Below are 27,381 nucleotides of genomic sequence, written 5' to 3' on the forward strand. Positions count from 1 at the left end.
GCTTTATTCAACGTACAAAAACACCTTTATTCACTCGCGTATACAATCGTGCGTGAGTAGGACAGAATTTGGCCATCATGCCTCGAGTACCTTGTTCAGACGGCGCCTCTCGTTCTTGTTTAGCAAATCGGGGACAATCAATGTCTTCGGTGGCATCCCGACACTGAAGACACGGTCGATTCTGACGCTATCGATGGCGAACACCTGCATCATCGCGAAATGCATAACTTCGCGGTTCAGCTGACGTCTGATTTGTTTCTTGATAGTTTGCACGCGACGCCGGCAGACGACGTAACTTTTAACAGAATTCAGTAATTCGGCTGTCGATTAAATTGTCATAACGAGCGGAACTTTTAACATTAAAAACACCCGGCCCTCGGTTTGGCGTGACTCCAACGAAATTTTCGTATTTTTCGACACGGCACGGACCTCGCATGCCTTGAAAATGTTGAAAATTTTGTTAACACGTTCACTAACACCGTCACAAGCGTGCAACATTCGTAGAAGAATAGACAAATTCATTTTACTGCACGTTATTATTTATAGACAGATCTGCGGATCTGTGTGCGAAATAAAAATTGTCTGCGTTAAATTATAAGAAACACGAATTGGATAAAATGTATTTCCTCTTTTAATAATTCTAATTAGATGAAAATAACGTAACGCGATGTCTTTAAATTCTTCGAATGTCTTACAGTTTTATATTTTATAATGGAGAAATTTAATTGTATTTAATCATCTTAATTGCGTAGGTAGAAATCGAACAAATAGTGGAAGCGAACGTGTTAATGCGATAGAGGAGAAATGGATGTTGTAATGCTCTTTTTAAAGATGTTAATATCTAAATGTTATAATGATTGCAAATCTTGAAAATTATTTCTGTCTGGCAGTGAGGCTTCTTCTTCGAAGAACGTAAAAGATATTAACCCTTTAACTGTGTACAACGAGTATATTCTTCATTAAAAAATGGTAAATTTTTATATTTCGACAAGTACACTCGTTCTATTATTTCAATAAAAATTATCGCGAATCGTGTCCGTAATTTAGACATTTTGGAATAATTTTACAAGAACTTGCTAAATTATACCGAGCACAGAGTTATTGATATAATGTGCACTTTTGTCCTAAAAATTGGTCCACGCATCTAAACGTGACTCGATTGTGGATTTTACAAACCGACAATAGTTAAATGAAAAACGTCGATTCCAGTGACAGAAAAGTATCTCAAGATCGATCAATGATCTTTTTGTTTTAATTTGCGAACAAAACAGTCCTTACTAAGGAAAATTCTTAAGACCGGTGTAGCTAGGATGAATCGACACGTCGCTTCTGTACAATTCTGGATAACATTTCATGTGTTTTGTGAGATACTTCCTGGGTCGTGTCTTCTTCTCTGTTGCCGGTATCAGCACAGTCTGTACCAGTCGTTCGTCGTCATCCTCTGAGAAAGTACTCCCGGTGCCACTCGTTTCCCCCTTTTCCAGATTCTGAGCATCCATTCTGCCGTACAACTGCGAATACATGGCCATTCATTCCCATTGAGTGATTATACCAAGATATTACACGATTATGTCGTTCTAATTAATACTACAACTATTTACTTTGTGATTATTGAATGAGAAGTTAGTAAATCAATTTATTTATTTGGTTGTAGATAATTTATTCTATACCATAATTCAAATTTCGCAGCAGTTGAACGAAGACAGTTTAGTCTTCAACGTTCGATGGTTTTAATGTTAATGGGGTGGACACAGAATTTCTCAGTGGATATTATAGGATTTATAAAATTATTTCGTCTTACATTGAGATTGTGTGGATCAAAGAATAATTTGAACACCATAATGATTAACGTAATTTTATTTTATTTATTCTATGATTTATTTATTCGGGATATTTACTTTTTTAAATATTTCCAATATTTGCCGGTTATAATGTTAACATAATTCACACACAATTTGGAGATTTCATAGATTTAAATATGTTGAACACTGTGAAATATAGATTTTAAAAAAGTATAGTGGTGTGCATTCTCAATTTTTAATTGAATAGAATATTTAATAAATAAAACGCGTATTTATTCTGTTTATATAGTTTCTTGAAGAATGAAATTTTAATGTGAGTTAAACTTGATCCAATATTAATTAAACGAATAGAAAGTAGTGTGCCTTTTACTTATAAGTTTAAGAAAATATTCATTCATGTATTAATTTATCTCATAAAAAAATAAACATCGTCACGTTATTCTTTTTGACGACTCTATAATATTTTTAATTGAATAAATCATTCGACAAAGAAGTATTAACATTAACACAAAAGTTAAAAATGACAACATTCGGGAAGAATGCAATTATTTCTTCAGTGAACAAAATTTGAATGCTGACAGAACACATAACAAACGTCGCCCATCAATTCGATCACTGTAAGACCGACAAACTATAAAACGAGAAACAGATAAACGAAAAATATAACTGTACAAAAAAGAATAAACTAGTCGTTGAATTGTTATATTTATTTCTCCGCATCACAATTTGGTAACCGGTTACAAATTGATAGTACCTTACCTCTAAAATGTTCTCAAACACAAGAATACCTAAACGGGAATTTCTTTTACGGCATCGAATTTGCACAAAACCGATAAATATTCACGCATGGTAAACGGAAGATTTGGCCGTCGGAATCGCGACTGGGGTTCGCGGCGGTCGCCGGCGGTCTACGGACTGGCGAATTTCTCAATAGCGGATTTCGCTTGCGTGAAGAAACGGCCGACGAATGCGGCTCGCCTCTCCGTTGATCCGACGAAAGTTGCCCGATCTGTAACGAAGTGAGCCCCTGTGCCTCGTACGGATATCGATTTGGTTTCCAGGTGAATCAATAGAGATTCGGTTCATTGTTATTCTGATATATGTACGCGCGATACGATTCCGTTTATCACTTCTGACCACCTCGACACGTCGTTGAACTCATGTTACACTGTTCACCATCTATTTTGCGTTCCAATAACCCAGCAGCTGATTCTTGCGCATCCAGACGCTAATCTGAAAAACTGTATGCTTTACTTCCAAAACTGTCGGTACAATCGAACTCTAAAAAGTGATGGATTTCAGATTCTTTACTTTAGGATTATCGAGATTGTAAGAATACATTTGCGAATCATCATTGAATAATATGTACAGGACGGGTCGGAATTCATAGTACAACCGAGCAGGAGGTGATTTTAAGTGGAAAAATAGAAACAAAACATGGTATAACATTACTTTAACCGGAGCTCCGTTTTCGAGAAAATCGTCTTTAAAGCTTGTTCATCTTTATGAAGGATTTTTGTGCCACCAATTACGACCCATCCTGTATATTTATGCAGGAAATAACGTGAAATATTTGCTTGAAAGATGACATCAATTTATCGAATCACTAAATTAGTATGGTTGAAGTTATCTCGGATAATAGAAGTTCGTTCGGATGGGCCAGATTTCTGCTGTATTATGTAAATCCATGCTAATTAGCTGTCCACGAAATGCTCAGCTGACAATTGCAAGAATTCGCAAAGATTTGCCAGATAATACGACTTTGAAACAGAACTCGTAAACGATTCGCGGATTTCATTTGCTCGGCACGCAGCTGTTGGCGAAAGTATTCGAGTGTTTATCGCTCTTGCTAGAAGTATTTGCATTAAATTAGCAACATGGTTTCGTTGCGATTGCTATGTTTCAAAGGAAACTTGTTGCTAAAATCATGACGATTTTATCCATTGTTACGGTTTACAATTTATTATGTGATTGTATAATTATTTCGTCCGATCGTACGCGTATTTCGCTACTTATTTATGAACGATCTAATTCACTTGTGAAAATAATGAGTTATATTAACGTTAGGATCACTAAGCATTAATGATCATTTTAAAGATTGACGATAGTTATAAACAGCTATTGGAACATGCGATGAAATAATTCTTGTGACAAGTTTCTGCTTATCTCGAAATCTATTACTATTTTTTATTAAAAGATTAGATTTTTTGTGAAATAGCTGAGAGAGAGAGAGAAAGAGAGAGAGAGAGAGAGAGAGAGAGAGAGAGAGAGAGAGAGAGCTTAGCAACATTACTAAGAAAAGGAATTTTTACTGAACAGTCAGAAATCATGAATTTATTAATCACTATCGATCGCGATCCAGCGGAGTTAGTCAAACAGAGTTTTCTCTATCCACTTTCAGCTAACACAAGTTGACCTAAAGGTTCTTTAAACTGCCTTGGCCTACCTTAAGGAACTAGGGTAATCACGTGACATTTCTAGAGATAGCAGCTTGATGTCTGCTGCACCGTTTTTGTTGTTCGACATAGAATCGCAGACACAGAGGCGCAGGAGTATACCTGACAAACAATGTATTATTTCGTCACCCAAAAATGGGGCTTCAGAAGCCCCATTACCATTTCCGTGTCGAGGTCATCGTTACCGATATTTCAGAAATTTAAGCTTCTTAGTGAGAATCGAGTATTACGTATACTTCATTTGTATTACGGCACATTTTATGATTTGGAACCGTTTCGAATACAGGGGCTGAAAACACGGTTATAAGGTATAACAGTTTCGGTTTCGACTCTTCAGCACTGATATTACATATATCGATTCTATAACTGTTATTTTTCGCTTCTGAATATCAGTTATGCATTTCGATTATATTTCGAATTTATTCAAAATAATTTTGCGATATATTTGTGCTTCAAAAGTTTTTCTGTACCTCGAGTTCTTTCAGCTATTTTTATTTAACCATTAGATTGTAAGACAGACGTTAGAAACATAACCAATAACCCATCGATCGATTTGTGCTATTAAAAATGTTTTTTTATTTAAATCTCGTTGATTCTTTTTATGAACAAAAATTTAGACGATAAAGTAGTCTGGCGAAACAAATTATTGGAAACGTCAAATAATTAGAGATAATCGAAATCATCGATCGTCATCGATCACGGCGGTCGACGTTCATCGAAGTCAGGGGGGAAGGTAACCAACCGTCACCCTCGGTTACCTGTTCGGTTCAGCGTTATTGCCTGTTCAGTTGCAGCGCGATCGCCGGTAGAAGAAGTCGCGTCGCAGGAGTTCCTCTTCCAGAAGTGCTCTAACAAAGGGTGCACCACCAGGATGGCCACTACTGGACAGACCTTCGTGGCGAGAGGCACTTAACAATCTCATTGCCACACTCTCACCCATTCCAAGAGGTGCCTCTCGCCACGACGGCCTGCTTCCGGAGGTCTTTCCAAATGTACGTTTCCCTTTAATTAAAAATTTCTTTTATATTTTAATTATTCGGCGACCTTTCAGTCGCGATTTTCACTTTAACTTTATGCTGCCTTCCCCCAATTGAAACAAATTTTTTTGCCGCTTCAATTTCAATCTAAATTTTTTAACTTTCTTCTGAAATAAAATTTTTATTTCCTTCTCAGTTTTAATCGGCAATTAACGAACGTTCGCCCAAAAACAAATTTTATGTTCGCTTCCCAATTTCACACGAAACTTAACATACTTTCTACTAGAACGAAATATTAGTTTCTTCTCATTTTTAATCTGCTATTCTACTTTCTTCTCATTCAATAGAATTTTATCTTCTTCAGTTTCGCGACATGAATTTATCTTTTCGTAATATAGATGAATATTTTTGTTTATAATTTTAAATCAGACATGATGCTTGAGTTATGAAAACTTCTCCATTTCCTGTTGCTTTTCTATCCTGCTGTTTTGCTTCCTCTCACTCCTACTTTCGTTTACCGAGAGTAAAAACTCTCGAAGCTGCTCTCAAATGGACACACAACTTGCGAGCACTGGCGAGAGCAATCCGCGCAAGAAACTCGCAGGACGAAACGCTCCTTTTCTTTCCCTTCACTCCTGCGCTGTTTACAGCGCCGTCGAAAGTCTGTAACAAATGTATCGTATAATTCTGTATGAATTCTGAGAATTTATATCTTGTTTTCTCTTACTTTGTTGTAAGAACATTTTCGTACACGAATGCGCGAATTTACTCCAATAACAACAAATATCGTATTCAATTTCGTACCAATGTCTATGTAAATACTGTTATTTAATACTATAATTCTGTTGTTATATTAATTTTTCATTCGATATACGGCCATTAACCCTTTGCGGACGAGAGGCGACTCTCGGTCGCCACGGCGTTTCGCGCGGCAGGACGAATGGCGAGTGAGAGGCGACAGTCGGTGTTTATGTTACATTTTATTATCTCTAACATTATTCAACGTACTGTTTTATGAAAAAGTCCCTGAAGTGGTGGCGCAAATTATTTTTCCGTGAACTGGAAATTTGTTTAATCAATTCGTACATTCTCTACAAACATGTAAAAAGGCAGAGAAACGAACAGCCAGTTACACATTTGAACTTTCGCAAAATTTTGATCAACAAATTGCGAGGAGATTTTCGTCAACCACGAGATAGATCTTCAAGTTCGATGGCCAACTCTGACGAAATTCGTCTAAACGGAAAACTGCATGTAATTGTTACTGGCACAAAGAAAGATTGCAAAGTTTGTTCCAGTCGAAACAAACCAGAGGGAAGACATGAGACGACCTATTTCTATGATACATGTCCAGATAAACCAAGAATGCATCTCGGTCAATGTTTCATAAACTATCACACCAAACGAAACTACAAATCATAATTTTTGTAAAATTATATTCATAAAAGTGTGAATATAGATAAACTAACGAAATATAACGTTTTGTAAGATAATTTATATGTAAGATCACTTTATTGTACCATATAAGACACTCGACATATTTGCAAAAATCACCTCGTCCTGCTACCTGACTCTGCCGAAAAAGTCGTCGTCCGCTAAGGGTTAACACGTTCCGTGCCGAGCTTTTCTTACTCGAATCTTCACACTTTGATATTTTACTAAAACTTGATGTATTACGTGCAATTATTAATTCTCGTACACATAACAACGTAACAAAAACTTATCAACGCCCATTCTTGCGGTGGAAATTGATTCTTCGGTTCTAAATTTCTTGTAAACAATTTGTTCAGTTCACTAAGTAAACATGCAAGCGTGTACCATGGATGGTACACGTGGCACGGAACGTGTTAATATTGTTCTTATCGAAGGTTCGTTTCACGTACCTTGCGTGCACGTTTGTACCAGCCAGAGAGCAACTGATCTCTCGTAATCGATTATTTCGTAGCCTGATGCCACAATTACAACGCACGACAGTTGACTCATCGTGAGCCTAAGTATAATTCATTTAAAGAATAACTACAATCTCGCCAGACCATTGTGCAACGCTGTCCAACCTTCGAGCAACCGCACGTTTCACGAGCTGTCCGCACGGAATCCAACGAATTTTTTCTGCATCGACAACTAATTACGATGAGTCACGAAAAAATAGAAAATGAATTTGATTAGCCTGCACGAACTGCGTTTCATTGAAACGACCGTGAGATCGCCGTACTACGGTTCGCTATTCTGCCGCAAAATAACAAAGGGGGCACGAGGAATATTTGTAGAAGGCGCGTCGGAACCAGAAGAAAGCCTGTTACTCACGTTAGCGTGGCAGGTTATTATACGATGCCGTGCTAAACGATTGAAATCATATTTCTTGTTGCGCAATCTCGGCTGCGACATTAGTAGATCGGGCCAACGAATTGACGTTATCAGGAAATTAACATTAGAATTTATATAAATAGATTTATCAAGAAATTTATTGCGTCGCTTGGAATAACGATCGGAGTTTCTCCAAGTGATGTATATATTTCCCTTGGTTCGTATTGTTTTTGGCGAGATATCATTCTCTGTTGAACGTACATTCGTCGAAATACAATAATATTTCTAATGAAAAATGAATAAATCATTTCTTGAAGAATACAGAAAAGCGTAGCGAAATTTTTCGTTAAATACAATAAAATTGCATACGACTAGTAAACGGAGGACACACTTTATTAATTGAATTAAATTAAATTGAGAGAAAATTATATTGTTCAAATATTGTATTTGTTAAAAGTATTGTTAAAACGCGGTGTTCGCAGGTTTCGCAGAATCTTCTAACGCGGGCTGAACGTAATGGAAGGAAAAAGCGGCGATTTAGGAAGATAGAAAATGTGAAATCGGATGTAAAAAATTTGTGTCCCGTCAAATTGGCGCAGTAATAAGCAAGTTGGCTAATTTGTACAGAAGAGAATTTCTTCGACGTCGGTCCGTGTAATTGCCCTCTCGTTGATCGTCGTCCTCGAAGCAGCAGGATGCTTGAATTAATGAAGTGTCGAGGAAATCACGATGGAAAAACATCCGAGGAGTTGCACGGTGCGTCGAATAAAGAAGGTTTCGGCGCAGAGATGAAATGTCAAGTTTTCGTGATTCGTTTAAACATCTCCTGACAAATTGAAGCAATTTGCGTGGACTTTTTAAAGTAGTCGATATAAACAGGATGCTTCAGAATATCGTTATACTACGTCAATTACATATCGTTGTTTTCGATTACGTAAGTCGAACTTTTTAATTAGAAGGTCTTCCAAATTCAACCTTGCCAAATATTCTTTCACAAAAATCGTGGACTGCGATATTCGCGATTTTTAAATGTTCATAGCTTATGCCAAGATCAATCGATTTCGATGATGCAGCATGCGTATAAATTGCCAAGATCTGCAAAGTGCATTTTTTTAAATTTTCATGATAGGCTCAGGTAAAAAGAGCGAAAAAACGAGAGTTTTTTAAATACCCTTTTTATTCTAAGTAACAGCAAAATTAAAAAAAGAAACATTTTAATCATTGTACAGCGAACTATAGTACCTCTAAAATTTACAAATAGAAAACTCGAGTCGTTTACACCAGTTTTGAAAAAGTTATACCGTTTTAAAAGGTGTGCGGACACTTCGAATATCAACTCGAAAAATTCGCACAATCTCAAAGTCATTTAATTAATGAAACCAAAGTTAAAAAATAAAAATGTTCCATAAGAAATATTAATTCAGCTATTTTGTCTTCTACAAATCCTAGTAACAATCGATTCGTTCAATATATTACAATAAAGATGAACTTCAAAAACCTAGTTAAAAATTAGTGTCACTTTCTCGATATCGTTACTAAAATACCGCGAGCACCGTCGGTAAGACAAACGTGCCACGCAAGATTACACAATCGAGCTTGCCCAGCGCGGATAACATTTCACCGTAACAAGCAACGCATGATACAAAAATTCCTATCCGTCCAGACCACCGGTGAGCCACGTCGAATAAACGTGGCATCCAACGTGTTAAAGAGCCGAGCGAAAATTTGAATCTGACGGATTCGAGCCGGTTAGAGAACTGTTCGCATTCGTCGTTGCGCACGCGTGGGCCGCTGGATGCAGCGAATGGGGTACGTCGGCCAACGGAAAGAGCACGGCGCGGCCTACAACAACCATGCTCGAATTTATTGATATTTTCTGGTGCCGGAGCGCGGGAACAGAGAAAGATAGAGGGAGATGGAGCGCGATAAAGCGAGATAAAGCGAGAGAGGGAACGGGAGAGGGAGGGAGGGAGGAGGTCAGGTCGAGGGACAAGAGGGTGCGCCAGAGCTCTCGGCACGCCCGCATGCCCAACGTGTGGTCGCCGTGCGTCCAGCTGATCAGAAGTCCGTGCATCCGATGCAAGCCTATGGCGATCGCCTATGTTAAGTGATCGAGGTGTTCCTTCGTAGCCGATCCCTCTGTCAATCCCTCCGCGGGCCGACGGGAACGTAATCGCGATGGCGCGGTGATAAACGAGAGTGTGATCGTTCGGCGAACGCGAGAGGACGTCTTTGTACGTTCACCCTAGCCCACCCCCACTTCTTTGATCGCGACCGTGTCGGTTCTTTGTACTTGTTCTCTGCGCGTGTAGCAGCTTAGATCCCGCTGGAGGCACGTCGACGATGCGGCCCGTAAACCGCCGTCGTCCCGATCGCCTTCGATCCACCTAATCGTCGGATGTCGTTGAACGTCGTAGCATCGTCGACAGAGGGTGGACCGCAAAACCCGACGAGCTGCATTCCGCGACCGGGCCGCTTCCGAAACGGACAAAAGGCCGCTCGATAATCACCACAGATCCGTATAATGGCCAACGACACGATACACAGACGATACAGGTGTGTGACCAGTGTAGTTAGAGGGTAGCGATTTCTTTCATTACGACGCTATCGAACGTGAGCACGACGTCGATTCGCCCGGCCAGGCACCCGAAGAGTCCGGCGATCGTCTTTGTTGACTAATACGATTTAACCTGCTCGATAAGCGTTTCGATGTTTCGTGTACGGATCGCTCTTCCAGATAGCTGTCTGTAGTGCTGGATACGTGGGACACGCTTCTAGAAATTGCGCAATTGCTCGCGGTGCAAGCTCCAATTCTGCTGGATTCATTGATTTCGATTTAGTGTTGTTGCCAGAAGCTCGTTTGTAGGGCAATCGATTGTCCTGTCTGTTGCTTTGACATGGACGCGATTAGATTCCCGATCCTGCTTGCTTTTGAGGGTCACGCCGTTTGTAGAACGGTCGTTTAGATTGTAGATTGGCGTGTGCTGGCGGCTAAATATGTATGCTCTCACGTTGACTTGCCGGACTTTCTACTCGAAATAATTTAGTTACATGTTAGCGATAATAACTGCTCTCGGATTTTCTGCAAATCGCAGCGAAATCCGGTTTCGGTTTTTCGACGATGGAACGTAATTTTTGACACACACATCGGTGAGAAACTGTCGTCGATGTACGCGATGGACGTGACAGTCAACGTGCTGTTGTTACTCCCACTTAAATAGAAATGTCACTTGAGATCGGGATTGTTTTTGTGACAACAACGTGCCGATAAATAGAGATCATTAAATAACAGTATCGTCGTTGTTAAACGTTTGGAACCGGAGTCATATATTTCTGACCGATTACAATGAGTTTTGATCATATCGAAAGCGTCTATTACAACAATTTAACACTAGAACTACCAAACAACCGGTAAAAATGACTGCTCTCCGATTTTTGCTTTTACAATTCTTGATACTATGAAAATGTTTTTGTCAGAAATTTTTATACGAACCTCTTCATTGAAGCACTTATTATAATAAAGATTGTAGGAAGTTTAAATAAATCCAATCTCGTCGTTGTTATCAAACAATATACATTAGTCACGTTTAGGACTCGGTGGTTCTTAGCGTTAATACAAGTTTTTTAACATTCCGACGCTAAAGTCTTCTCAATTAAACTGTTCTGGGAATGCAATAATAATCACCGAGAAACACTGGCGAGAACACGTTCAAACGTATTCTCGTAAGTGATTGTACGATGGTCCACTTAAGGCTTCATTAAGTAATATTTTCCGGTATCGTTAACCGGTTGACTGCCTCGCTGGTCACAGTCGACCGGTGAAACGAAATTAGCTGAAAAAAGAATTCGACCATCGAAGCTTAGTCAGTATACGAAATAGTGCAACATGTGTGCAACAGTAAACATTTTGTGTATAATATTTATAGATCGAACTGTAACTTAAATCTTTTATTAGAATCAGCTTTTGCATAGCAACGCTAGTCAGCGCGTTACCGAATATTTATTGAGAAAATATAAGAAATATTGTGTGTACGGGAACTGAAATTTTGATCGATATAGACGGCGCTGAACAATTTAGATACGAGCTGATTTAGGATAGTGTGCCTGACTCGCAAGGCGACTTTGAAATGTTTCTTTTAGACCTAATCATGGAGGGGGTGGTTTAGCACGTCTTCACCTTTGACTTTCTCCTTGTTTTAGTTACAAACGTGAAAGGATCGTAGTATTGCAATACCTATGTAAGCTAATTTCATTTAACAATTTCAACTAGATTCATTTATATTCAATAGTTCCAAGTTCCTATTGTAAATAATGCAAAGCATTTTTTATTGATTTAAGAATCTAGAAACAAGCATTTTTCGAACTCATTTCATAATGCCGCATAAAGTTTGATTACTACTTCATTAGCTTCTCCTTTAATTGTGATATCCAGCATGTTATCGTTAGACTGCGGATCTTTATGCAAAATAAAAATTGTTTACGACAATGTCAAAACGCAGCGATTACTTAACAATTTATCTTTCTTTTCCACAATTTTTCCGAGTTGTAAACGATGTATCGGTGTTTTTAAATGTTTTTATTTTATCCAACTATCTCAATGTTTACTCGCCCATTTTCACACTATAAATGCATAAATTCCACGGTTCAATTATCGTAATTAACATACTGCGGATCTTTATGAAAAATACAAATTATTCGCTTCTATTACAAACAACAACAACAAAATTGCTTTGGAATTTCTTTCTTCCTTCAATCGTTTTAATGGAACGAAAATAATGTATCTTTCTATTCTTTTAAACTATCTCATGTTTTTAATTGCAGGTACCCATTTCTGCAACGAATGCATAGAATCCGCAGTTTAATTATCGCAGTTACATTCAAAATAGGAATTTTCTGATCGAAAAATTGAGAAACGAGCTCATCTAGGATAAAATTTGTGCAACTAATTTGCATGGCGTTAATATCTTGAAATGGGTGTTTCTTATAGAACAACGTTACCAGTTCCTGGCCACTCAGAAGTGAATATCTGTTCAGTATTATCGCTGGGCAAGGATCTAAGCAAATTCACCATGCCCGTCATTTTCAATGAACCGCTCTCGTTCCTTCAACGGGTCGCTGAGTACATGGAGTACGCCAAATTGCTCAAGCAAGCGGCTCAAGAGGAAACCCCCGTTGGAAGGTTACAGGTGAACTGCACCTTTCAATCCATCCTATACAATAGCTCCAAAACTGCTTCTACAATTTTCCAATTTTCGACAGAATTCTCGAAACTGCTGTACAAAATTACAGCATCGTATAAAAATATAATCGAATGGAATGATGATAAAACGGATGGGAAATTGAAGATACGTCTCTTCTTGAAAATGTTATAAACTCGTAAATTCTGATATGATCGTATTCGTAAATTTTCCTGAAGTTTGAGCAAAGTATTTGCATGTATTGTTAACTGAAAAAAGAACGAATTTACTCTGATTATGTCTATAAATTTATTAAATATAAGTTTTAGTTGTTACATTGATAAAACTATGCAATTATTATTACTATTATTAATTATTCAAGTTTAAACAAGTCCATTGTATGGAGAATAATTGTTACTCTATAGAAAAACGAATTTCGTCCAATGTTACAGTACATCGCTGCTTTCGCTGTCAGCGCTTTAGCGTCAAATTGGGAGAGACTTGGCAAACCTTTCAATCCCATCCTGGGAGAGACGTACGAGCTAGAACGAGAGGACTTCCGGTAACTAAACAAGCATTCGAACACCATTTTGCTCTGTTAGAGGATGCATAAAGTTAAAGTATCACGTTTAGCGCACGTATAATATCGTTTATGTAGAGCATTGCCGAATAACTCGGACCCTCTGCGTGTACTAGAACGAAATTATCGAAATTCGCTTAAAAAGCAGCATGCACTGCGTTCAGTTCATTCTACGGGTCGTAATGCATTTTATGGGTATGAATGATATCGTAAACTTCGAGGATTTAGTGTGTTCGCGAATAACCGTATCAGCTTCGTCCATTTCGGTGGAAGCAGTTATGGTTGGTTCGTGTTGACATTTCCGAGGTACTGTCCGTCGCATGAGCAACATGTGAATAACTTTATTATCGATATTGTACGTATGTCGTCCCATAAAACTTAGAGTTAGAGATAACTTCGGTTCGTCCAATAAAACATCGCGCATTATGAACTGAAAGACAAAATGCTATTGAACGTCGTTAATTTATATCTTCTCATTCATTTTCAAGCGCTGTAATTTGCACAGTGATAATAACGAACAACGATGCGATCTGTATTTCAGGATAGTTTGCGAGCAAGTGTCGCATCATCCGCCGGTGTCCGCTTTCCATGCCGACAACGAGGATTTCATTTTCCACGGCAGCATACACCCGAAACTAAAATTCTGGGGCAAGTCCATAGAAATCCACCCAAAAGGCGTCGTCACAGTTGAACTTCCCAAGTGAGTACACGCTGTCCCAATCTAGAACATCATATTTCGGACTAACTTCGGCGTTCTGGTACCATAAAACTTTAATATCTCGCACCTTCGCTCGTGTTTCGTTACTAAACTTGTGGAATATAAGAAAGTATTTGATAAACTGTCATAATTCCAGCAGTGTTTCACTTGCCTGACTCAGATAAAATAGTTCCTCTACAGGATGACGTTGTTACTTGACCGCGGATTTTGTATGCGTTTATGGTACATGCGAGTTTCGAAAATGCAAGACAATTTGTCACCCGATGGAAATAAATCGTATTATCATTCTGTGTTCACCATAAGGAATTTTTTATTTAACGTGAGAACATTATTGCCTTCTGCAGATAGTTAGAAAATGATTAAGGAAAATAAGAATTTGAATGAACATAGAAATTGAAAGGGTTGCAGTATTTCGAAAATTTAGAATTTCTTTTCCGTCTATTTTGGAGCTTTTTCTTCATAAAAAGTACTAATAAAATGTTTTGATCTGGTGGAAAACGATTGAAATGTTTGATATCGCATGTCAAGGGTGCTACAACCGGGGTGAAGGGGTGAACGATATGAATGCACGAAAATCAGATAAAAATGTAGAATAATATTTCTTTCATTCGCGAATATCGAATAAAAATTGTATTCTCCTCGGTCCTCTCGAAAACGTAGTCATAAACGAAAAAATGTTATTCTCTCTTTCCGTTTTATTTTTGCATGTAGAATTTCCCCTCTTTCGGTTGTAGCATCAGTCTGCACAGACCACGTTATCTAACTTTAAAATTTCCTTAATTACAATAACTTCGAAAATTCAGGGATCGGGAATTTCGGAGGTTTTTAAAAATCCATTACGGGGGATACTTTGTCGTTGAAGAAGGCGCAGGAAATTCGTTGTTCGCAGTTTTTCGAGTAGAACCGTAGAATCAATACTTCTTGTATCGATGCGAATCGTGCACGCAGATGGAAGGAAGCGTACACTTGGCAGAACATCAACTGTATACTGCACAACGTGCTGGTGGGCCAACTTTGGATGGAGCAGCTCGGCTTCCTCGAGATCAAACAGAGCGGCGGAGCGAACCTGAAGGCGACTCTCTCTTTCAAGAGCAGCGGCTGCAACGGGAAGGACCTTCACCGTGTCGAAGGCTTCATAACGGATCAAGAGTAAGCTGGTAACAGTTTATCATCAATTGAATCTGCGATCTTAGAAACCGTCCTTGCGTCTCGATGACGTAAAACTATCCACGAGGTTGTCGCCAACTTCCTACGACTTCTGTGAGATATAAGCGGGGCAGTGAAACGTGTCGAACAGTTTACCAAACATATTCAACACCAATCTGTTCTCATTAAGTCTTTACTGTAGTTTGACGAGTCTGGCTCTCGATCGAGACTTCTAGTAATAACCTGTTCACGATAACAATATACATTGTGAATTTTTCTGCATTTATTATAAAAATTAATAGGTCAAATACAAAACTATGAAGACGTCGCAAAATTTTAAGGATATTACATCATTTGAAACTTATTACAATTATTAAAAGAGGAAACACATTTTCATTTAACTTATATTTCTTGTAATTAATTTAGTCGACTTTTATTTTGATCCGGCTTTGGGGGCCCCGGTTTCGACGGTCCTGGTTTCGGCGATCCGGGTTTCGGGGTCCCAGTTTCGGCGATCCCGGTTTCGACGGTCCCAGTTTCGGCGATCCCAGTTTCGACGGTCCCAGTTTCGGCGATCCCGGTTTCGACGGACCCAGTTTCGGCGATCCTGGTTTCGACGATTTCGGTTTCGACGGTCCTGGTTTCGGCGATCTCGGTTTCGACGGTCCCACTTTCGGAGATCTCGATTTCGACGGTCCAACTTTCGGCGATCCTGGTTTCGACGGTCCCAGTTTCGACGGTCTCACTTTCGGCGATCCTGGTTTCGACGGTCCCAGTTTCAGCGATTTCGGTTTCGACGGTCCTGCTTTCAGCGATTCCGATTTCGACGTACCCGTTACAATATTAATCTAATTATTGGTTTTTCAATTTATTTGCTAAAATGAAGGGGTACTACAAATCGTTATAAATGGAACATTCCTTGCATAACTGTATTAATTAATCATTTTATAAAACTCTTATTTCGAATATTATTTTTCGTTGCGTTCAATTGAATTATGCCACCTGAAACCGAGACCCTGCTAGTACAAATAAAATTCGCAAATATCTTTATTATTTAAATACGTAATAATCGAGGAAATTATGTTAATATAATTTTCTTTGATTACTAGAACGCGGGTTTTTATGTGAAATAAAAATTGTTTGCATCAATTAGAAGATTCAGTAAATTTGTAAAGAAAATTCAAAATTTGTAATGAGTTGAATACGATTCAACAGCACAATTTCAAATTCTCCAAATATTTGTGTTCTTCTGTCTTTGATATACGTATTTTTATCATAAATGCATAAGATTCGAATTCTATTTATTATTCTGCCCCATTCATAAGTGTCAAAGTCCTTCTCGAAACCATTAATTCATGAAAAATACCGTCACGTATATTTATAGTTAGATAGTTGAATGGTTTCTTAGTTTGTTTTTCTCTTACCAATGGGGATAATGAACAAGTTTGTTGCATACTATGCAAGCGAAGCGGGTTTAACGTTTGCGTATTTTGTCCAGTAAGAGGAAGCTTTTGTTCCTTTACGGAAAATGGACGGAGAGGATGAAGATGTGCGATCTGGCGTTGTACGAGGAAGCTCTGGAGAGGTTGAAACGGGAGGCGAAGAGTCCTCAGGGTAGTCCTGGCCACAAGAAAGTTCTAGCGAAGCTACACAGTCTCAAGGTCGGAGCTTTCAAGCCTTCCCATCAGGTAAGTAAAAAGTTCTATGAAGTTGTTTGATTCGTATGCAGAAGCTAGGGGATCGATGGAACATATTACTTTCTCCGTGCTTTGCGATATCGCTAGACTGCGGACTTTATGCATTTATAACGAAAATTAGTGGGTCGAATAGAGAAGAGTGAAAACATTTAAAGAATTTGAGAAAGTTGTTGTATCATTTTCAACTCGATAAAATAATTAAAGAACGAGAGATGTGTCTATGCAGCTTCTCTGTCTTGCAATCGATGCAGGCAATCTGTGCATGCAATAAAGTGTGCAGTTAAAATCCGTTCTTACTAGCCGTTCCAATGACCGCATGATAGTCGCCTAAAATAGATCTCTAGTTGAAACTGTTCTCAATGGATTTTTCATGGTGGCGTTAACATTGTCCATGCATGCTACCCCTTTGTAAAATATTTCGATAAAGATTAGCCTTCGACTCTCGTCGAACAAAGACTGGATTAATCCTTTTGCTTTTACGAAGCGACGAGAGAAATATAATTTCGTTTGAAAACTGGGATTCAAACACATTCGTAAAAGACCGAATGTTTCGTGAATCGAGGGTTCCGCAGCTCGTTATAACGCGTTTTCTAAAGAAACTGTGTTCTTAATATGGTGTTATCCTTTCTAAAATAAGCTTACGGATGCTGGACATTATGAACTTTGAAATAAATGCGGAACGTGTTTAGCTCGTATCAGTGTACTTTCATGCACCAACTATTTTTAGCCGTATTTGCATTCATTAAACTTTCGCATATTCAAGAGTTTTCCATTCATGCAGGATCTCGTCCGAGATTATCAATTACTTTGAAATCTTTATGAATGGTGTTTCTCCTGGAAAACTTTTCATCTTTTCTTCACGGCGGCAACAGTTAAGCTTGTTTTGATTTTTGAAATTCAGATGCTGTTTGCAATTATTCAACCGTAGAATTTCTATGTCATTCAATTTCATAGGATTTATATTTTCAAAGATAACACACTGTATTGAATTAACTTATATTTATTGTATTCATTTATTCACAGCTTGCTAACAGATTAATATAAATTGAGACAGTTTCAATTTCAAGAAATTTTAAGAATCAATTTAAAGAATAAAATATTGCTCACCGTTATTAATATATATATTAAATATATATATATATATATTTTATTAATATATATATATATATATATATATATATATATATATATATTAATTGTATTTATCTGCTTGTGGCTTGTTCGAAACTTAATACACGATTTACATTATTATTACATGAACGTAACAATATTTCTTAATTTCTGGCATTTTACTCGTTCAATTTTGGTTTCGAATACAACATCTGGTATCTATTTCTTTTTAACAATAAATTGTCTTTATCTAATTCGAGGATGCAATTGACGATCCATCAGCAAGCATGGACGGAGAGGACACCCCAACGATCGATGATATCCCTGGATCCACGACCCTCTGGGAAGCTGCTCCAAGGTTGCCCAATAGTTCAGAGGTAAATTTCAAAGTTAAACAGTTTATTGGATTACAATAATCGTTACGAACATTCAAACAAGGCGGTGAAGAAATAGATTCTCTTTATACTTTGAACATAATAAAAAATGGTGTTCAATAAGCTCTTCTGTTCAATAAGAATATTCAATTTTTTTATAGAATTGACAAAATAGTTAAATTTTTGTGCAATTAACAAAATATTTCAGTTTTTCGTGAGGCATTTATTTTTTTCTTTGAGGCATTTAAGTTTTTATGGAATTCACCAATTATATTTAAGTTTCCATGGATCTTGCAGTTTATTAGTCACAGTTCTTTGCTCGTTATTTATGGTAGCTGTTACACGTCGCAAGATTAATATATAGAATAATGCTCAACCGCGTGAATTTTTCGTGTCCGTTTCCAGTATTACCAGTTCACATCGTTCGCGATGTCGTTGAACGAATTGCTACCGGAACTTGAAAAAGTGATATGCCCAACGGACTCCAGATTGAGGCCGGATATCAGGAAATTGGAAAATGGAGATCAGGATGGCGCCGCGGCAGAGAAAACTCGGCTCGAGGAGAAGCAACGAGATATGCGTAAAAATCGAAAGCACAAGAAATGTCAGGAATATGTACCCAGGTATGGAATTTCAAAATCTATTATCTGTTAATAACGATCACTTCAAAATTATTTTCAGTTCTCTTCGAAATAATGAAACATAAATCTTATAAATTAGTCTGATAATTTCTATCAGCCGGTGTCGAATGAAATATCGAATTTCTTGCAACACATAATTAATTGTTCAAGTCATTATTTCTTGATCAATATAAAATATAATTAAATCGTGAGGCAAACTTTCCTACTCTTTGATTTCTCATTACAAGCCCAGATATAACAACGGTCGTATTTATTTCTGATATAATTAGATTCTCTGTCGGACAACTTTCACGTGAATTATTCAAGAAAAATGCATTATTCACCCTCTCGGTATTCGTAAACGCGTGCATACGTTTACTCGATATTTGTATTCGTTGAATGTTTCAGTTTGTTTCTTTAGAATCGATCTAATGTAAATGTACGGTTTTTAATTAGACACCGAACGGAGAATAACGTGCTCCCTTATTAACAATTTTTCTAATATTATAAAATCGATCGTTACAGGTGGTTCCGGTTAGACATCAACCCTTACACGGGTCAAGAGGACTGGCTGTATCAAGGAGGATACTGGAACCGCGATTACGCCAACATCGACGACATATTTTAACAAACACGAAAATCCTCCGTCAACCACCAGAAACACTAACAATTGAACGAAGTGCGACGCATGTCCTGGTGAGAAGGGTACACAATTATCGGTACACCGTGCAGGATCCTAAGCTTTTTACTCCCCAGTATCGGATTTCGTTTGTCTCCTCTATCATTCGTCGTCGTTTCGGTCGAAACGAAGCCATATTTGTGTGCGATTTCCATTATCGAATTATCGAGCAGACTTGAGGGCACGCGAGGAAAGCTGAGGGGAACTCTAAGAACCATACGATGGCGCACGATGGATCTCCAACTATCAACCAGTCAATTATATTGCATTAAGAGCCAACGATTACTCGTTTGACTTGCAATGCGGCCTCTGAAATAGTATGGGACTGCGCGATCACCTGTTCTTCTCTTTTCTACTCACGTGTGCGGGGTGCAGGCCTCAAGTTGGCTCGATAAATATTAAAATCTTGGGACTTCGAAGACGAGGTCCACGCGAGGCGCGAAACTTTCCGATCGATCCTCGACATATTAATCTTCCGCGGATCGTGTGAGGTGAAATTAACCCTAGCGGTTTTAAAGCTGCTTGTAGTATTCTGTTTTGAAGTATTCTGTTGCGAAGTACACGCGAGCGGCCTGGGTTTCTGTTACCAATAATAAGTTGTTTATTTTAAAAATATTAATGCTTGTTTTATTGAGGTCTGCCTCAGAGTTGGACAATATTCGAATAACTTTTTATCTGGATAATTATTCGAATGAATAAAATTATTCGCGAATAAGCTGCTACTACGTTATTCGTGATTAAACTGTTCGAGAGAAGTTGATTCACGAATAATTTATTTTTGCGACTAGTTCATTCGCGAATAAAATGTTATTTGTCTTCGCGCGTAAAAGTCATTCATTTCTAAGCCATTGTTCGTTGAAATTGTTCTTTCGATATCGTTTCTTTCACGCGGTTCGCGGTAGGTTCGATAAGATTGTGCTGGAATTGTGCAATCGAGATGGGGATTCGAGATATCGGATCAGATTTCACAGTATGGGTGCTTCCTTTGCGAGAAGCGTGACTTTTGTATAATGCATTTCCTTTTAGCATGGCTCATTCTCCATTTAAAAATCAACTCGATGGAAAGAATTTAATAGAACTCTCGAGCTGCTTAAAGACACGCTAAAATGGTTAGTAAAACGTTACCATTCGGGAGTGTGGATCGTTGCGTCGGATGTGTCCTTTGCCATTTATTATAGAACTGTATACTACGTGTACCTAGGCATAATTATGTATTAGGTATAAAGTCAATTGGTCGTTCGAAGCTACCGCGGTGCTGTCTCCGCCAGAAGCCTTCAGACGTTGATGGGAACACGTGGGTGTGCGCTGTATGCGAGAACGATGTTTACATTCTAGTCAAAGGAATAGCCTTCGGTGGTCAATTAAATTTGATCGGAGAACCCAGTGGAATCGCGTAGATCGAAACCCAAACACTCAAAATTCAAACACACATTCTACAGAGACTGCGACGCGCGGTGTGGGGGGTGGAGTTCGCTGGTCGGGAATATTTCGACACGTTCAAAATTAGGTGTTAGGACGTCCCGTAAGTCATGTTTGCAAGTGCTGCGACATCATTTTGTATTAATCGTTTATCTTTTGTAATCGCTTCAATCACATTTTTTCATCTAGCAATCAAATTTTGAAGAAATTCGTGTTGTCTTGAATTAAAAATTTCCGCGTAATTAGGATTTTAATGTTTGGTTCACCTGACTTACTTTAGGCATATTTGTAATGGCGTCTTTAATTGTATTGTCGTCTTTTAAATACAAAAATTAGAGTTTTCTCCAAATATAAAGTGCAGACATTGTTATAAAAATACTGACTTCTGGGATGACCTAATACTTTGTGAGTCGATCCATCGTACCGAGCAAAATTATACTGTGAATTGAATAAATTGATTCAGAATTGTGCAGAAATACAATTGAATTACTCGAGGAATTATAATAACAAAGTAATTCAGTTACATTATAATTCAATCACATTGTAACACGTAATTCAAATCTCGTAATTCGATTCAATTACAATGTAATTGATTCAGCACAATCCTGAAACTGATATCGTTAAATGCGTTCGTTATGTCGCAAAGACTTGAGAAGAAAACTCTCGACTGAGGTATACCATTTTCGGAAAAAGTGATGAAAGTACAAAAGTTCTATGGAAAAATCAGCCGATTTCGTTTGCATAATTGTGTTCCTGATCCGCGAGGCTATTACCACGTTCGAAATGCTGAACGAATTTGTAAAGAGCACGGTCAGTCTGGACGAGCCACCGCCTAACGATCGACTAATCCTGTTGTTAACCCCTTGAACTATAATATCGTGTCAGGCTCGTTACGAAGATTTCGAACGTAATCTATTGAAACTGTATGTTACGTACTCGTTTTAAATTGAAATGAAATTCTACTCTACTGTTGTCAACATTTGAACATTAAAGCGAAGATCGATATACGATAAATATAATACAATATAATAAAATATAATGCGATAAAATATAACATAATAAATATTTTCTTTCTCCCGTAAGAATTTAAGAAGAAGTACTGATCGACGTAACTGTAAAAGATATCGTAGTGCAAGGGGTTGAAACACGTGCTGTCCACCGCATCTTGCGAAACCGATAATTTCTTTCTTATTGCATCGGTGCGAAATCAAAAGTACTTGAACCCGAGGCATTCATTCTGCGCTAGAGAAAAATCGTCGAGTACTCCCATCAGTCGGGCTGGCTGAATAAGTTTACGCCTTCTAGGTAAATAATTTCGTATGCAGGTCGTACGTGCGTAGTCCTTTCTAGATAATTAACCAGCCTCGCGAGCTTGTTCACCAGGCACGGGCGTTTTAGCGAAAATTAGTGAAACAACAACGCGGAACGTGTCTGTTCCGCGTGCAAAGCTGTTATAGTCAGAGGTTGGAAGCTGGCGTCTGAGAGGAACTGGTCTAATTAAGGATTAAGTATCTACAATCTAATGACTGGGCTATGGATTTTCTGTATTTATGACGAAATTGGGAGGTCGCGATTTAAAATAATAGAACGATTGAAAGAATTTTTAAATATCCATGTATATTATCCTTCGTCTATTAAAATGATTAAAAACATGAATTATTTGAAAAGATATTCAATGAATAATTGAAGAATGAACTCGCTATTTTCTACTCATTAGCTATTTCTATCTGATATCTTATCTACTTTCTACTTAACCGAAGCAGAAGCTGAAGCATGAATTTCAAAAGCTGGATACAAATTTTCTATTGTTTGAAGTAAAAAGTTTCTATTGTTCGTTCAACGAGCAGATAATTTCGCGTAGATTCCCAGTCAAGTGATAGCAATAAAGAGATATACTTTACCAAAACCCTTTATGTCCTGAAGACATTTCAAACCACCATCCCTATTAAAATACTGCTAAATACGTTCCATTTTTTTAAATTCCATTGAAAGCAACGCGACTATATTCTAACGCTTCTAACGAATAATCGCATGTAACGTTATCGAGATATCCTCTAGGCTAAAGACAGCGATCTTCGGGACATAAAGGATCGATGGGCCTAACTAGAGCCAGCAGACTTGTCTCTCGGACGCCAACTATTCAACGAACAACTGCGATCGCTTTAGAACGGCGAAACGAAGCCTAGACACACGGATAATCGCGCAACCACGCAGACGAATCTAAGATCGGGCCTAGATGACGGTAAAAGTACCTATTATGGAACGATTTCCAGGGGATGTAAGATCATCATCGATTTTATTACAACTGGAAAGTGTTATCGTTGAATATTTATACCACTGTTCGATACATTGATGTTTCCAGATAACGCAGTGAACTTTGAAATATTTATTTACTATGAATAAAATAGTGAAGTACGAGCGCGTATCTATTATGGAACATCGTTTTCGTACCATCTCCCCGTGTCTCATGAATTGAGACATTGGAAAAATTGACGTACACGATATGAAACAGTATGTCTGGAACATCCGTTTGCTTAGAAACATCTGTATTTAAATAAACATTTCTTTTTTACAACTGATTGCTATATAAAAATATTTGCACGAATGAATTAATAGAGAACAATGTTCAAAAATATGGGTAGAATTTTTCCAAATAGATAATTTGGAATTCTATTATTTGTGCTACCGTTTTAAGAATGGGTCACCATTGAGCGGTGTCTCGTAACAGGTACTTTTGCCTCATCGATGTCCTACGTGCAAGATCCCGTGGGAAACGCGTGTCGCAGTGATCCCGAGAAGGACTCATTCTTGCGCGATCGCTGGATTAAAATCGCTGGGAGAAATGCACAAAGTCCACCCGTTAGCGCTCGCTGTGCGTAGCATTGAGCATTTTGAACGATCGTACATTTTTTATAACAGCGGCACACGCACATACAGACAAACACACACACACACACACACACACACACACACACACAGACAGATACGTACGCTATACATACGCGGATAAGAAGATCCGCGGGGGATGGGACGCGAAGCTTCCGTTCGATTCATCCGTTCGGGTGCCAGATGTCAGAGGATGGAAACCGGCGACTGTACCTTTCTCATATGTTCGTTTTTACGAAACCGCGTAGCCATGAAGATCACTACTGATACTATTTTTATAAGAAACGGAAGAAGAAAACCCGGCCCGGCCGCGAATCGAGAGGCCGAGGCCCTCTTTTCGTCGGCACCGATACGTTTAGCTTGAACGTAGGTTACTGTACATAACTCTGTGACTGTATTATACACTTGTATCTACGAAATATTTAGGGGAATCCTGCGAGAGACGAGGACGCTCCTGTTCTCGGGCTAGCTCAAATAGACACGGGAAATGATTTCCCCAAAGTCGCGCATCGAACGAGCAATAAAAGCGACCGTTTGTTGGTTTCGTAGTTCAAGCCGGAATCCTCCGAGTCCGAGTTTAGGCGACTCGCTTAGACAGCTTCCATAGCGATACTCTGCTCAGCGACAGTTTTCATATTACTTTGTACCTCACTGTTCTCCGTGATGCTTGCGATACTGGAAACGATTCGTTGGGTTCAAGCAGGCTGTTGTTTCTCTCTCCGGTATTGCCGCTGCCAGGTTTCTAGTCGAAGAAACTTGAGGTGTAAGGGCGGTCGTGATTAGGATAGTTAGCGAATTTCTAAAATGTTCGGACGATGGAAGGAAGCCTCTTGTTTCGGTTTTCATCAAACTAAATGTAATGGGTATTTTCGTGGAGATCTAAGTGTAACGAATAGCAGGTATCAAGTATTGTGACGGTCGATATACCTGAGGTTTCTTCTTTCGTATAAACAGGTCATGATGTTATGGAATTAATTAAGATAGATATCTAGTAGTAAGAACACGTAGCATTATCTCGGCTAAAATAACGCGAATATAAATTCCTAGACGATGCAATACACGAAGATGAAATACAGGTTATGTCGAGGAGAACGCTTAAACATCCCCTTCGTTTTAGAGAACGCGAGAAATGTCTGAACGATAACTGGTTCCGAAAAGGGAACAAGGGAATCTTTTTTGAGCGACTTTAAATTGAAAGGAAGATCTATTTATATATATAATTCAATTTAATTTAATTCATTTATGTACACGGGTAAACACCCAGTTTTACAATTACAAAAACAGGAGCATAACTTACGTTGGATAAATTCACGTTTTCCTTCTATCGGAACACCCTGTATATTTCTAATATTGTACGAAAAATTTCGTTACGAGGTATCCAGTGTACGTTTACATTTATGCGATTTTCTTTCATGAGATTTTCTTTTCGATTCCTTTTTACGCGCGACGCTGATTTCGTCTTCGTCGAATCGCGAGAATGGTGATAGTCGAACAATTTCGCAACGTAGCCCGCTTGATCGGAACCTAGGACAGCATACATACATTCTCTAGACCGGCATGTTTGATACGCATCGGTGTGCCAACGCGGCACAAGAAACGCGCCAACCAGATTCTTCGGTGATTTTCTAGTCGTACGATGTAATGAATCTCTGCCAGCTTGATCCACGACACGTGGCAGTTTAGTTGCCCAGTTCGTTAGCGTGTAATTGTCGTCCGGTTGTTTGTTGGTAGTCGCCGTTTATTAACGATTCGCCTAAAGCGAAGACGTTATGTGGACACTTAGGCCAGTACAAGTTCGTCGAAGCACGTCCGAAGAGCGTACCGAGATCCGCGCGAGCTGTAGCTAGTTTGTAGACGATCTCGTGTCGCGCGACGGCACGGCGAAACAGTGATCGTAAACGATTAACAACCGATAGATGTACATGTGTATTCCAACTATAGACATTAAATATCGTACAGAGAGTACTTAGGTTAACCGCCGCGTTTGCTTATCGGTTTCGTTCCCCCCGCGACATCCGAGATCCGGCTCTTGTTTATCGTCGAGTTCTAGATTTTAGGCGACGACGGTACGCGGACGTCGCAATTCGAGAGAACACGTCGCAAAAATGATACGCGAAATCTTAGTTCCGCTCAGCTTCAGGCACGAAATCTAGGGGACTAATGCGCGGCATTCGTCTACGAAGCTTGGCTCCGCGATCGCATGGTCGGCGGCAGCCATGCGAAACGAGCATCTATCGTTAACCCTTTCGCTACTACGGGTGACTATAGTCACCCGCCACAAAACGACACCCGCATACGATGGGTGACTATAGTCACCGGCCACAAGATGCCACCTATACACGACGGGTGACTATAGTCACCGGTCACAACAATGGAGCCAAAAGTTAAAACAAGGGCTATCGCCTCGCTTTCCTCTGTTCGCAGACGCTATCATCTACCAAAAACTACGATCAATTGTAATAAATCTGGTCATATTAATCCAACGTTTTTGAAGCAAAAGACTTGGCCCCGAATGCTGAAGACTGCGCGCGCTTAATGTTCCTGCTTTCGGCAGGGTGCTCCGTTCTACACGAGGGACTCCGCGGCGAGGCCCGCCGTAGCGAAAGGGTTAATGGAACATCGAGCGGATTGTCCAATGTGCCCGAGCACCGTCACGCAAACGCGCGTTAGCGTTCATCAGTATTATCGAGGAAACGAACAATACGTATTATAATAGTACCTATACAGGAATCCACCTGTGCACAATAAAATGGAAAAAACATCTTCACGCTACCGTACGACGTTCCAACGACGATCGTCCCTCATTCACCGTCTACGTAAGTAGTTTGTATACCTTAAGAGCGGAAACGATAGGGAAAATTACTCCTTCAGACACGCCAAAATTGTTTCTAAGAGTCGTACGATCGAGCTCTCTCATGCTGTAGAATATTATTGTACTTACGTCGCCTAGGCAAGTGTATCTAATTGTACATAATTATATAGACATTAGTAATAAATGTTGTAAAGAAAATCGGTTGTTTTCCTTCTTCCTCCTGCGATCTGAACGAAGGATTTATCAACGCTAGAACCACCTAGACGATCAAAATGACTGGTTTCTGATTTTTTCTTTTACAATTTTTTTATATAAAAATGATGCATCGAGAACTTTTTATATTAACTCTTTTTAATTAAGCATGTGATATAATATAAATCTTACGGAGCTTAAATAAATTCAATTTTGTCATTGTTGTAAAACAATTCACATTAGTCTCGTTTTAGTGCTCGGTGGTTCTGGTAACTTCTCGTTGATGCGAGTTAAATGAATGTCATTTTAATCTGCCTTTCGTTAACACGAGTTGAATGAATATCATTTCAATTTGTTCTTCGTTAACGGAAGCGAAATGAACTATTTTTTGAATCTACTTTTCGTTAACATGTGTGAAAACAGTAATTTTTA

General features: G+C 38.8%; 2 protein-coding genes across 7 annotated transcripts; one reads left to right on the forward strand and one right to left on the reverse strand.

Annotated features, from left to right (window-relative positions):
* Positions 1–2: 2 nt before the first annotated feature.
* Positions 3–9,549, reverse strand: LOC117228853 (uncharacterized). Of its 5 annotated transcripts, none has more exons than XM_076525784.1 (5): positions 7,119–9,549; positions 5,017–5,898; positions 2,562–4,547; positions 1,279–1,511; positions 3–295 (listed from the first exon to the last, which is right to left on the reverse strand). In XM_076525784.1, exons 4-5 carry the CDS (start codon positions 1,497–1,499, stop codon positions 76–78), a joined length of 441 nt encoding a protein of 146 aa, XP_076381899.1. In that variant the 5' UTR covers positions 1,500–1,511; positions 2,562–4,547; positions 5,017–5,898; positions 7,119–9,549; the 3' UTR covers positions 3–75. The 5 variants fall into 5 exon arrangements, with proteins under 5 accessions (XP_076381899.1, XP_076381897.1, XP_076381900.1 ...); XM_076525782.1 differs by having other exon boundaries at positions 2,562–3,043; positions 4,249–5,898; XM_076525785.1 differs by lacking the exon at positions 2,562–4,547.
* A 9-nt stretch (positions 9,550–9,558) lies between these two features.
* LOC117228798 (oxysterol-binding protein-related protein 2) lies at positions 9,559–26,955 on the forward strand. 2 transcript variants are annotated; one of them, XM_033484801.2, is made up of 10 exons: positions 9,560–10,095; positions 11,740–11,777; positions 12,527–12,725; positions 13,169–13,278; positions 13,838–13,996; positions 14,963–15,163; positions 16,659–16,848; positions 18,228–18,344; positions 18,747–18,964; positions 19,487–26,955. In XM_033484801.2, exons 3-10 carry the CDS (start codon positions 12,609–12,611, stop codon positions 19,587–19,589), a joined length of 1,215 nt encoding a protein of 404 aa, XP_033340692.2. In that variant the 5' UTR covers positions 9,560–10,095; positions 11,740–11,777; positions 12,527–12,608; the 3' UTR covers positions 19,590–26,955. The 2 variants fall into 2 exon arrangements, with proteins under 2 accessions (XP_033340691.2, XP_033340692.2); XM_033484800.2 differs by lacking the exon at positions 11,740–11,777 and having other exon boundaries at positions 9,559–10,095.
* Positions 26,956–27,381: the final 426 nt, after the last annotated feature.

Source organism: Megalopta genalis, chromosome 12, assembly GCF_051020955.1.
Source record: "Megalopta genalis isolate 19385.01 chromosome 12, iyMegGena1_principal, whole genome shotgun sequence".
Taxonomy (NCBI): Eukaryota; Metazoa; Arthropoda; class Insecta; order Hymenoptera; family Halictidae; genus Megalopta; species Megalopta genalis.